The sequence below is a fragment of the Porcisia hertigi genome, chromosome 18 (genome assembly GCF_017918235.1).
Source record: "Porcisia hertigi strain C119 chromosome 18, whole genome shotgun sequence".
Taxonomy (NCBI): domain Eukaryota; phylum Euglenozoa; class Kinetoplastea; order Trypanosomatida; family Trypanosomatidae; genus Porcisia; species Porcisia hertigi.
Window position 1 is genome coordinate 391,690 of NC_090577.1, and position 12,194 is coordinate 403,883.

Genomic DNA, 12,194 nt, shown 5'->3' on the forward strand with positions numbered 1-12,194 from the left:
CACACGCACACGCACACACACGGAGGAAGGGGCGAAGGGACAGACGAGGGAGGGGTGGGCATGCCGCCCCTCTCTTTTGTTCATCAAGTGGTGTGCAATGAGGCGATTACACACAAATATATATATATGAAATTCTAAAATATCTACGAGAAGTAAGGGTCGGGACGCGTCTTGTCAATATGACGCTCATTTTTTCTCGTGTGTTGGTGTGTGTGTGGTTTCCCCACCGTGCGCGCTTCTCCGTCTCCGTCACAGCCGCTGGCAATGCATCCACACGGGAACTGCTGATCTCCTGCATGGTCGTGACCTACAGCCTACCCTGATTATCCTTCTATTTTTTTTTGCCTGCGCGCCGGACTATCTACACCCACACATATACCACGGCATAGGGAAAGGGGGCGGCATCGTTTTTTTTTTGTGCGTGTGTGTGTTCCCTTCCTCTCAGCGTCTCCGTCCCCCTCCCCCCCCCCCCACAGCCCACACCCACCCACACACACTGTTCTCTCATCATGGTATCAGTGAGCTGCATTACTCACACCACTTCAGAGGGGGACAACGGGCACGCAGTGCCTCGTCTGCTGTCGAGGTCTCGAGCGCCATCGCTTGTCGCTCTTTCTTTTAATCACGACGGCTCACGGGTGGCCTACGCGGTGCGTCGTGTACAGACGCTTCCACGCAACGGCGCCTGCGAGGACGCATGCTGCATCTTTGTGGCCAACACGAACGTGCCTGCGCCCTCGGCCTCCCGCTCTCCTCTTCCCCCCGTGCCTTGTGCCGCTGTCGCTCCCCTCGCGCAGTGGACGGTTCTGCAGGTTCTTTCTGGGATCCACGACGCACCGATTACCGCACTATCGTGGTGCCAGCGAACAGGTGCCCTCCTGTCGACCAGTGCCGACCGCGGCGCGTGTGTGTGGGTGCCGCAGTCTAATGAAAGTACCGCCAAGGAGGAGACTCGGCAGGCGTCGAAGGAAGAAGTGTACGGCGCCGCTTGTAACGGCAGTGAAAGCGCGAGCGCGTGCTTGGGTGGCATAGAAGCTGCGCCTTTCTGCTTGGTGCCGCAGATCGTCATGCTAAGCGTCGAGGTTCTCCTGTGCCCCACCTCTGTGGCCTGGAGCGTAGAAGGGACGAAGCTGTACATTGGCACGTCTGGTGGTACTGTCGCCGTCGGTCGGTATGACGCGCGGCAGAAGTGGTGGATCTGCAGACTTATTGACGACCATGGCCGCCCGCCGAATGGTGACCCGTCAGCGGATACGTCCACACCATCATCCACGAGCGGGCGCGCTGTCACAGCGCTGGCAGCGCACCCCGTCGATAACACGAGAATTGCTGTCGCTCGTCTTGATGGCACCGTGCAAGTATTCTCTACACACTTGAAGAGCGTCGATGGTGCGCTGGCGGGCTCTGGACGAGGCCACAGTAGTGGTGACAACGCAGGTGCAACTGCAAAACCGTTCAGCTGCACGTACCTGTCACACTTCCTTCCCTGCTGTGTGCACGGGCTGGCCTGGAGCCCCTCTGGGCAGCAGCTGGCAGTGGTGGGCCATGACAGCGCTCTTCATGTGTGGAACTGGAACGCCTCCCGATCCTCGTCTCTGGGATCGCCAGGAGGGACACACACCAGCGCTGACAACCGCCCCAGTGTTGGTGACGTTGACGAATGCGAGGCGGCGCACACGGTTCTCCTCCGACTTTCTCAGGTGCCGTTGTTACGATGCGAGTTCGCCTCAGAGGACGTACTCGTGGCAGTGGGGTTCGAGGGACGTCTGGACGCCTTCGAGTCGTCCGCGCCGTCAACGCAGCCCGGTGTCCAGAGTCAGCGAACGTGGCAGCTCGTGCCACAGCACACGGTGACGCAACGGGCGAAGGGCGCACGGGGTGCTGCGGATACATCGACGCATCTGCTTCCTCGTGCACCCGCAAACGTAGAGGTCGAGGACAGGGAGATGAAAACGCCCCGCTCCGGCGGGCAGACTGCGCCTTCACGGCTTGGTGTTCCAAAAGGCATAGTGGCGCATGAGCGGCAGGCAGCTGACATCGCAACTGGCTCACCGGCAACGCAACACGTCGACGATCGTCCTCCACACGCATGGCCTAATAACCTGCTAGTACGCATTCCGTCTAGTGGGGGAGCTGCAGCTGCTGCTGACACGATGGACGCCACATTCGTGTCAACCGGGCACGACGGTTGTGTGCACCTCTGGCGAGTGTGCGGCACCACCCTGGGTGTTCACCAGTAGAGGGGAGGGGAGGGAGGCACCTCTCATCCCTTGATGAGGCGGGGGGGGTTGATCGAGACTGCGAAAGCTTTTCTTAATAGAGCAGTCAAGGAAAATGCTGTGAGGCCCTCCGCGCACACACACACACACACACACGCACACTCCATCTGGAAAGCATCATCGTATTTGCCACCCCTTCTTCTAGCTCGTCTGTCCTCGTCGTCTTTCTACACAGCACAAGCACACACCTCCAATGTCTCCCAGTGCCTGTGATGTGGGGGAACTCTTCGGACGAGGGAGGGGGGGGGGGCACTGCCTTCCCTGTGGGGAAGACTGGCCAGCGCGCCCCCTCCAGAAAAAAAAACGAAAAAATCCCTCTGCCAGCGCTAAAACCACTTCAAGCGGTGAGCGAATTAAGTATCCCCTACGAAGCACCACCGCGATGTATCGCTGCTGATGTCCGCAGTCCAGTCCCCACATTGCCTTGCCTCAGTGCGAAGTGCGGGTGCGGATGTGAAACACACTTGCCATCACACACCCGACCCTCACCGCCAATCGGCGGAGGAGCCTGAGCAACTTTTTGAGGGATGCACCGCGTGGTGAATACAAACACAAAAATATGTTCTTTCCCTCCTCCTCCTCCTCCTCCTCTTTCCACAGTCACCAGCGCCCACACGTACATGCACACATTGAGAATCACACAGTCGTAAGTATTCATGGCACTGCAAAACTATAACCTCAGCTGGTCGGACCAGCTTATTAAGCGGGTGGAGTCGCACCTGCGCGACGTACACGGTGTACTCGTGCAGTACTACGAGAGTCGCGGCTACGCGACGGAAGTGGAAAACCGCCGCGTGGCGATCATCGGGGCCACGGCGACAGGGACAGAGGAAGACGGAGAGCGCACTGCTGCTCCAGCCACGGATGCCGCTGTCCCATTGGATGTTGTCAGCCCTGCAGGTAGTTTCTTATTGCGCACGTGCGTCCACGACACGCCGTTTCCGCACCTTCACGCTGAGCGCGGCGTCGGCGCCGACTTGGTGCTCTCTATTCCGGAAGAGCGCTGCACCGTTGTGGACCTCAAAAATGGTCTCTATCTCGAGCGCCGTCAGTCTTTTCTCGACGAGATTCAGGCCTACTTGGAACGAGTAGTGGTCTGTGCGGCAGATCAGGAGTCCCTCTCAGCCGCTGGCGCGACCTCCGATGAGAACGATGGCGATGACGACGAAGCGGCTCGAAGGGCGCCCTCTCGCCATCGTCAGCTCAGCAAGGAGGCAGACAAAGAGGAAATAGACGTGGCCGCCGCTGCACGCCTCAGCCGCATGGAGGTGCGTGTGGTCCCAATCCACGGGTGCTACGCGCTGGCAGAAAAACAAAACGTGCAGCTTCGTTTTCGTCGCCGTCGCTGCGCCGCCACGGACATTTACGAAACCTTTTTTTGTGAATCTGCACTTCCGTCCTTCGGTGTTCCCTGGCCCCATAGTGAATGCGGCGGCGGTGCGCAAACACCCGTACTACAGCTACTGCGTCCTGGAAGACTATTTGATGCCGCACTATCTCAAGAAGTTGCACGCGGTGTGCGTCGCCAGCGCCACTGTGCGCCGCGCCATCGTCGTGCTCAAATGCTGGGCCCATCACACGGGCCTCATGTCAGCCGCCTCAGGACATCCAGAGGCGCTGAACGGGTTCGTCATTGCCTGTATGGTGCTGCGTCTTCTCGAGGAAGGCATCGTGACCGCCGGTATGTCCCTGGATAACACGGTGCGTGCTGTGTGGGTGCAGCTCTCGCGTGGCTTCTTTCTTGGCACGCCAGAGACGGCCGGCAGCAGTGTCTTCCGCCTTTCCAAGGTGCCGGTGGCGGAGGAACAGGGAGAGGTGAGCGTGCTGCGCTTTGCCGGTGAGCTGCATAACATCCTCTTCCGCACATCAACTGCGTTCTTCAAACACGTGGTGTGCCCCGCCGCGGAGGAGGCCCTGCAGCACCCCTTCGCAGTCGAGGTAGTGGACCGCGTCGCCTTCCAGCCTCTTCCGCTGCGCTACGACGTGGCCCTCAGCGTCCAGCTGAACTCCACGACCGCGTCTGCTATGGCAACAATGGACCGCTCCCCGACAGCCGTCAAGAAGAACACTGTCTGGCGTGCCCCACGTGTGGAAGCCATCCAGGAAACGCTGCGAGTGCTGAGGGAAGCACTAGGTGTAAGGTGCACCTACGCCACCGCCTGGCAAACCGACGCCGACCGCCTACAAGTTGTGGCGCAGCTCACCAGCGAGGCAGAGGGCCGCAACCGCCTCACACGCGGGCCGCCCATCGAGGACGCGACCGCTGTTGACCGCTTCAACGCCTTCTGGGGTGCTGGGCTCACCTCGACACGCCAGTTCAGCGACGGCGCCATCTACCGCTGTGTGCTTTGGACCTTTCCAGAGGATCAGGGCACGCACACGACCCTGTCCTTGTCGGCCTCAACAGTACTGCGTCGCGTCGTCGAGTTCGCGCTGCGCGCCCACGTGGCGCCTGAGGCGACAGTGACCGTGCTGCTGGGTGGTCTGGAAGGCTACCTAGCGGAGCGGATCGGCGGTGAGTGGCGGGACGCCGCCCCGCTAATGCAACGCAGCCTCCTCGAGGCGACAACAGCGGTGCAGCACATGCTGCAGAACCTCCCGCGTGGCAGCGTGCCGTGCCAAATAATCTCCTTCGATGTAATCGCCCCCAGTGAACGCCTAACAGAGGTTTTTCCGGTCCGTCCGCACTTGGCTCTCACGTGCACGAAGGACGACCTCGGTGATGCGAGCTACGTGGGACTGAGCACGGCGCCAACGATCGAGCCGATCCACTGCGTGCTGAACATCGACGACCACCACAAGATTCCTGACACGATGGAGGCGATAGCGATGATGAAGGGCGCCATTGCTGCCCAACTGGCCAAGACACTGCAGACACAGTACGGAGATAAAAACAACGCCAGCACAAAGTCAAAGAAAAATCGGATGAAGGCTGCGGACGGTGCCGGCAGCGGCAGTGATGTGGTGCGCAGCCCCATCCGCACCCAGTGTACCAGTCAGTCTGTGGACATCATCTACCGCGGCTACCTTTTCCGTGTGTACGTGGCCCACTACCGCGAAGTGTCTCTCCTCCGTGCTCTGAAGCGCGACACGGAAGCGAACATACTCGAGATGAAGCTGTACTGGACGGCTCAGCACGCCAAGTTTTTGCGCACCATCTCATTCGGTCACCACAGCTACTCGCACGCAGTGCGACTGGCCAAGCGGTGGATGAGTGCCATGTATCTCTACGAGTTTGTCCAGGCAGAAGCAGTCGAACTCCTCGTAGCGCATGCGTACCTGCAGCCAGCGCCCCACACGCCCAAGACACCCGCTGGCGGCTTCCTGCGCTTTGTGCAGCTGCTCGCCACACACGACTGGTCGACGCCGCTGGTGCTCCCCTTCACCGATGACGACAGTGATAAGACCGCCGTGGCGGCGGCAAAGCTGATGCGCACGCTTGGCGAGCAGCAAGGGATGTTCATCGCCACACCATACGCACCGGCCGCGAGTCCGTTCACGGTGTTAACGCCGCGGGTGATGATCATGGGTCGTCTTGTGCAGCTTGCCCAGTCGGTGGTGGCCGTGCTGCTGCGCCACCTCGAGGGTCATAACGCGACTGCTGGTGAGGTGGAGGCGTTCACCGCGAGCCCGCAGGCCTTCGACTTTTCGATGAAGTTCCATCCGCGCCTCGTCCTGCAACCGGACCGTGCTCTCGGCATCGGCAACGCAGCACGGCCGATGACAACTCTGCAGCCTGAAGTGGTGCACTCGAACGGCGTACTGGACGCCTCCAGCGAAGCGAGCGCGCTCGCAGCAGAGGAGGCCGCAGCGGTAGCCAACGCCGTCATTCGCATCTGGCAACTGGACGAGCTGGACGCGGAAACAAATGGAAGAGAGTACATCAATCAACTCGTCGAGCGCGAGCCAGCGGCACACGCCGTGCGCGTCATTCGCGCAGCGCTGCGTGAGCGTGGTATGATGTTCTACGACACGCTCGCCCCATCCTCTCTTTACGTGGTCGGTATCACCGCCGAGAGGCAAGCCGCCAAGATCCAGCAGCTGCACAATGCCATCCTGCAGGTGGGACGCGGGGCACTCCTGCCGGCACCGCCGAATGCGTTCATTCATGAGGTGGAGGCAGCGCATGCCTCCTCCACTGCTGCACAGACCGAGCTGGAGTACGATGGTAACGACGAGAATGTCGGTGATCGAAATCACCATCATCGTCGTGCCCCCGCGCGCCGTCACGGGAAAGTCACACCGCAGATCTGTGAAGCCACCTCGGACAAGAAGAGCAAGGGGAGCACTCGCCAGCATCCGCAACAAGACCGCAAGCGTAGTCGCAGCAACAACGACCACTGCAGTGCAAGTGCCCCTGTTGCAACTGAGGTAACGCAAGCAAAGAAGGCGAAGAAGGCGAAGGAGGCGGCGTTGGCCAAGTCCACTGCCATCGTGAGTTCCTCTGCGACAGCGGTGGCAGAGAAGCGCTCTCAGAAGACCTTAAAGGCAAAGAAGGTGTCCGCCAAGTAACGGAAACCTGTTACCGTTACTTCTCGCTGTTTGGCTGAGTGATTGATTGGCACGGTGGGTGCCCTCGCCTTTTTTTTTTGAAATGGGGAGAGGAGTAGGAGGGGGGAAGACTAACGAGCTGTGTATCGGTGTGCGTGTGAGCGTCCTTTCCCTTCCTCTCCCCGTCCGTCTGTTAACCGCCACGAATAAGAGAGCCCATGCCCAGGTCAAATACTTTAAAGGTGTAACTAACAACTCTTTCTTTCTTACAAGTGTGTATCGGCATGTGTGTGTGTGTGTGTGTGGAGGGGGAGGAGGAGGGTGTGTAAGTCTCGGAGAGAAGGAGATCATCAGCCCGCGCGTGCATATGTGGTGTTTGGGTGCGAGCAATCTAAAGCAGGTAGGGTAGCAAAGAACCGCTGACCCCCTCCCCCTCCTCCTCCTCCTCCTCCTCCTCCTCCTCCGTGTGTGTGTGTGTCTCTCTCTCTGTCCAAGAAAGCTACCAGACCTACTACCCATCTGCGTATACATATCAACGCTGCTGATATGAACCACTCACTCTCACACACACACACACACACACTTCCGTGATCAGTGGTGCTGTGGGTCGGTACCGCTGATTCACAGATATGCAAGAGAGGGGGGGAGGAGGAGTCAGTGGACTATCCTCCAGTTCTCCACTCTCTTGCTCGGATTACGGGGAGGGGGGAGAAGCATGCCTGATGATGAACGCAAACAACATTAAAGCGTTTGCTGTTCTCTCCTCCCCACCTCACCCCACTCTCTCGGTAACACATGTGTGCGCATCATCATCTCTGCACCTTCATCCTCGATAGTATACACCCAAACACACACACACGCGGGTGATAATTTGTGTTCCTGGTAATGCTCTCGCGGAGTGGAAGAGGGTCTCTCGTGCGCCGGGTGGCTGTAACAGCGCGCCTCTCAGCCACGAAAGTATGGCCAATGCACTTCTACTCTTCTCGGCGAAGCTGGCCTGAGCCCCGCGGTCCGCATACTGGTAGCCGGCTTGCTCACACAGTACTAAAGGAGGCGCCTGCTTCGGCGGCAGTGCAGCCACAGCGAGCCCGTTCTCGTGTCGCTCTGCAGCGGATGCCGCTGCTAAGTCACCTCCGCAACGGCGTTGACACGGAGGACAACACCGCCAACTTCGAAGTCGCAGCCGGCGGGGACTTTTCAGCGCCTGTAGCCGCGGACTCACAGTCGTATATTAGCTCCCCCACGTTTGCTCGTGCGTCTTGTTCAAACCCGAGCCACGAGGTGTCGTCAACGTGTCGAGCGCACCGCGCTGCAGCCGGAGCTCCTCTATGCACTCCCACCGCCACTGCAGAACTAGTTGATCATCAGCGAGCCCTTCGCGACTCCTTCACACATGCGCGACGACACCACAACGTGCGTATCACCAAGGACCCCAGCGTCTACCGTGCAGAGTGCCGGGCTTTCCAACAGGCCCACCGAGGTCGGTCGCCAACGCCGCAAGAGGTAAGTCGCCTCGTTGCCGTTCCTTTGGCACCGGTGGCTGCCCTCAAGACCCTTGCTCACACGGATAATAAACGATCCTCGCTGCACGCGGCGACCGAAGCCGCCGTGGTGCTGCACAACGCCGTGGTAAAAAACGAGCTCGTAAAGAGCAACTCACCACTGCTCGTACGCTGCCTTGGCTGCTTTCACGTGTACACGGCTCGCCCGCGAACCTTGTGGGGAGACGAGGTGCAGCAGAGTGGCATCGAGTACGAGAAGGCGCAGAAGGCACAGCGGCTTCAGAGGCCGGCACCTGGAAAGCGTCCAACGAGCGTGGGTCGACGCCGACGTGCGCATGAGGGGAACCCAACCTGCTGCCCCGAGTGCGGCAGTCCGCGTGCACAGTGGATGATGGAGTATGTGCACCACCATACTCACGAACGAATGTGAGAGCAGCGCGCGCGTGTGTGTGTGTGTGTGTGTGTGTGTGTGTAGAAGTGTGACCCCCGTTGACCCCTCCCTCCCTCCCTCCCCCCTCCCCCCAAATACATATGCATATGCCAAAGAGAGGATAATACGAGCTGGCAAGTCACCCATTGAATCAGTGGTAAAGATGCGCATCACTTGGGGAAGGGGGTGTAACGTCTACCACACGCACTGTGCCACACACACACACATACACAGCGCGTAGCTCCCTAATTTTGTCTGATTCTATACTGCAACCACCATCACCACCACCAACTGGTTTCTCCTTGATAAGTGTGGCACTGATGTTCGCCATGGCGTCGCGTCGATGACTGCTGCTGCCATCCTTCGATGGATGTCCTTGCGTCCTCTTTCCCTTAAACCCCCCTCCAAACTCTTCTCTGCCTCCCCCTTGTCTATCATCGCCCTCGGACCGATGTACACTCGATTTTTTTAGAAAACAAAACAAAGAAAGGGGGGCCCCACTCGCTCACGAAACAGCCGGAGAGGTGCGAAAAAAAAATAAACTGTTTTCTAGGAGCAACCAGACCACCAAGTGTGAGTGTGGGTGGGGAGAACAAGTAAAGTTGTTATGTGAGTCCCTCTTCGTCGTCGTCGTCAGGTTTGTTGTTATTGCTTCCACCACACTCGGTGAGCTCATATGCCGTTGAAATCTCTGTAGAATGGCCTTCCTCCGATACAACCCCCACGCCATGGAGAGCTGCTCTCTGACCTTGATGCTGGAGGTGTACACGGGCCTATCCTTTAATCTTCTGGATTATCTTGGCACCTGCACTGACACGGCTCTCGTCGGGTGTGTCGCCGTCGCACGACTCCTTCTCCTTTGCCTTATGTACTTTAGCCGCACCATCGCTCCGGTCATTTTTCGCGCCCCAGGTCGCTCGTTTGTCTTTGACACCAGTGAGGAGCTCTACGACGACGCGCGCTTCTCAATGGTGCGCCACTGGGACGGCGTGCACATGTTTTTTATCGCCCAGGAAGGCTACGTTTATGAGAACCAACTCGTATTCTTTCCCGGATTGCCAACGCTGATTCGCGGACTTGAGCTCGTCACGCGACGACTGCTTCCTTTTTTGCACTCCATGGCGCCGGTTGCTTTCTATGTGTGTCTCGTTAACATCGCTGCATCCTGCCTTGCGGGAGTGGTACTTCGACGCCTCACCATCTTAACGCTTCTAGGGCCCGAAGCAGTGCAGCACACTTGTCGGTGGCGCTCGACCAAGACGCCCTCGTCGGCACCCGAGTCAAAAAAAAAGATGGACACGCACGCAAAGATGCCACTCAGAGTGGAAACCGAGGAGACGGCGCAGAGTACCACAGACGCAGCTATCCTCTACCGTATTATGGGTAGAATGACGGGCACGATGCTGGACGTGCCTGACGATCACGCGCCGCTCCCCAGAACCCTGGAGAACGCGAAGACACGCGCTCTGCAGCTTCGCCGCGCTGTGGGTGGGGCGGCGTTGGTGTGGATCATCACACCCGCCACTGTATTCACTGTCGCAGTGTACACGGAAAGCCTGTTTGCGTTGGTGACGATGATAGGTATGTACCTGCTCGCCTGGCATGAACCGCTGCCGTGGACTGTGCAGCTGCGCATCGCGTCGCTTCTAGAAAGCGCCACAGCTCCCGGCTCTGCGGAAATGGCAACACAAACAGCACCAACAAGTGTGCAACCCCTCCACCCTACTTCTCTCACTCGGCGGTGGGTCATGGCACCAAACGATATCGGCAACGACGCCACAGCGCACGGTCACATCCCCGGCTTTGCCTCGCTCCTGCGAAACATCACCCCTGGGGCACCCAAGGCGATCACCGTGGAGTGGGAGCAGAGCTTCCTCAGTCGCGCAGAGGTGACAGCAGTGCTGCTGTTCATGCTGGCCGGCACCCTTCGCTCGAATGCCATCACCTACGCAGGATTTCTTCTGTTCCCCTTCTTTATGCAGCTGGTGTTGCCGGCAGTGTACAGAGCCCAAGCCTCGGCGGTCCTAGCTGGAGTTTCGGCACGTACGGTCATGTCTCTGATCGCAAAGCAGAGCGGGGTGAAGAATAGCCGTCTAATCCTTGTTGCGCGTTGCCCCACTCTCCACCCGCCTCTGCAGCGCATGCCGCACCCGCTTCGCATTTGTATCGTGGTGCTGGAGTGCATCTGTGTGGCACTGCCGTACTGTGCGATGAACTACATGGGGTATCGGCGCTTCGTCCTGCCGATGTGGGACGCCACTCTGAAAGCACGCATAGGCCACGCCTTCTGGAATATGTACCCGTTGCTGCAGGAGAAGTACTGGGGTGTGAGCGCCTTCTCCGCCTACACCCTCACCAATATCCCAAACGTATTGCTGGCGCTCCCGGTAGCGTCGCTAGCCGCCTGGTGCATCTACGCCCGCTACTGGGCGGCATCGGCGTGGTCGACCTTTGGATCCGCGACGGGAGCCGCTGCCAGGGCACGACGCACGAAGTGGCAACGTGTATGGGATTCAGTCGTACCATTGCTGTGCTCATCGAACGTGGTGCATCTTATCGTGTTACTAGCGTTGGCCCTGACAATTATGAACGTCCAAGTCACCAACCGTTTTGTCATGGCAAGCCCAGCGCTTTGCTGGCTTCTTGGGGGACAGCTTGCAGCGAAGCCACGGTGTTTTGTCAGCCAGCTCATCTTGCTGTGGGGGATTTTATGGGGAATGATGGGCGGCGTTCTCTTCCCAAATCACCTTCCCTGGACCTGATGGCCAAAACAGAAACGAAACGCGGACGGTATACCTGCGGGGGGAGAGTCCCTGCCTTCCCCTCACCTCGGCCCACCATCCCCAACCCCCCCTTTCTCCAGCTCCTGTGTCATTGTGCGGCTTGGTAACCGAGTAGATATGCAAGCTTGGCGGTGGGGGAGGGGAGGGGGGAGGGATTATTGCTGCATGTGAGCTCCGCGGGTGTGCACGCTTCTGGTCTCTGTGCATGTGTGTGTGTGGGGGTGTGTGTATTTTCCTTTTTAATCATGACCGTGGAATATCTTTTCTCTCCGCACCACGCGTCGATCTCCTCTGGATCTCACCGTATATACCTGCGGTCCCCTCGTCTACTCTCTCCCTCCCCCTGCCCCCTCTGAAGTGTATCCTCCTCACAGCACTGTAGCGTCTTGCCGCTGCTGCCCCCCGCTCCGCCTTTCAACGCGCCCCCCTCCCCTTCTCCCCCCTCTCCTATCCCACCCCATATATATGTGTCTACATTCTCCTCCTCCTGCCCCCTTTTCCCTTCTCTGCCTCACACCACCAACCTTATGTTGAGCTATGAAAAGCTTCAACGCGGTACAACAAATACGCTTGGGGAAGGGGGACAACAAGAAATATATAGCATATATACATACACGCACACAGCTGCCGTGACAAGGGTGGCATCGTGTGTGTGTGTGTGTGTGTGTGTGTGTGTGTGTGTGTGTATCGCCTCTCCGCTTTCACGGCT

At 58.8% G+C, this 12,194-nt stretch overlaps 4 protein-coding genes across 4 annotated transcripts; all 4 read left to right on the forward strand.

Annotated features, from left to right (window-relative positions):
• Positions 1–509: 509 nt before the first annotated feature.
• On the forward strand, positions 510–2,240 carry JKF63_06578 (uncharacterized protein; the record flags this gene model as incomplete). Its single annotated transcript, XM_067902527.1, has 1 exon — positions 510–2,240. The coding sequence occupies one exon, from the start codon at positions 510–512 to the stop codon at positions 2,238–2,240; it is 1,731 nt and encodes a 576-aa protein (XP_067757944.1).
• Positions 2,241–3,764: 1,524 nt separating this feature from the next.
• On the forward strand, positions 3,765–6,791 carry JKF63_06579 (uncharacterized protein; the record flags this gene model as incomplete). Its single annotated transcript, XM_067902528.1, has 1 exon — positions 3,765–6,791. One exon carries the CDS (start codon positions 3,765–3,767, stop codon positions 6,789–6,791), a length of 3,027 nt encoding a protein of 1,008 aa, XP_067757945.1.
• An 864-nt stretch (positions 6,792–7,655) lies between these two features.
• JKF63_06580 (uncharacterized protein) lies at positions 7,656–8,702 on the forward strand (the record flags this gene model as incomplete). The annotated part of the gene is made up of 1 exon (XM_067902529.1): positions 7,656–8,702. The coding sequence occupies one exon, from the start codon at positions 7,656–7,658 to the stop codon at positions 8,700–8,702; it is 1,047 nt and encodes a 348-aa protein (XP_067757946.1).
• A 698-nt stretch (positions 8,703–9,400) lies between these two features.
• JKF63_06581 (uncharacterized protein) lies at positions 9,401–11,464 on the forward strand (the record flags this gene model as incomplete). The annotated part of the gene is made up of 1 exon (XM_067902530.1): positions 9,401–11,464. One exon carries the CDS (start codon positions 9,401–9,403, stop codon positions 11,462–11,464), a length of 2,064 nt encoding a protein of 687 aa, XP_067757947.1.
• Between the last annotated feature and the right edge of the window lie 730 nt (positions 11,465–12,194).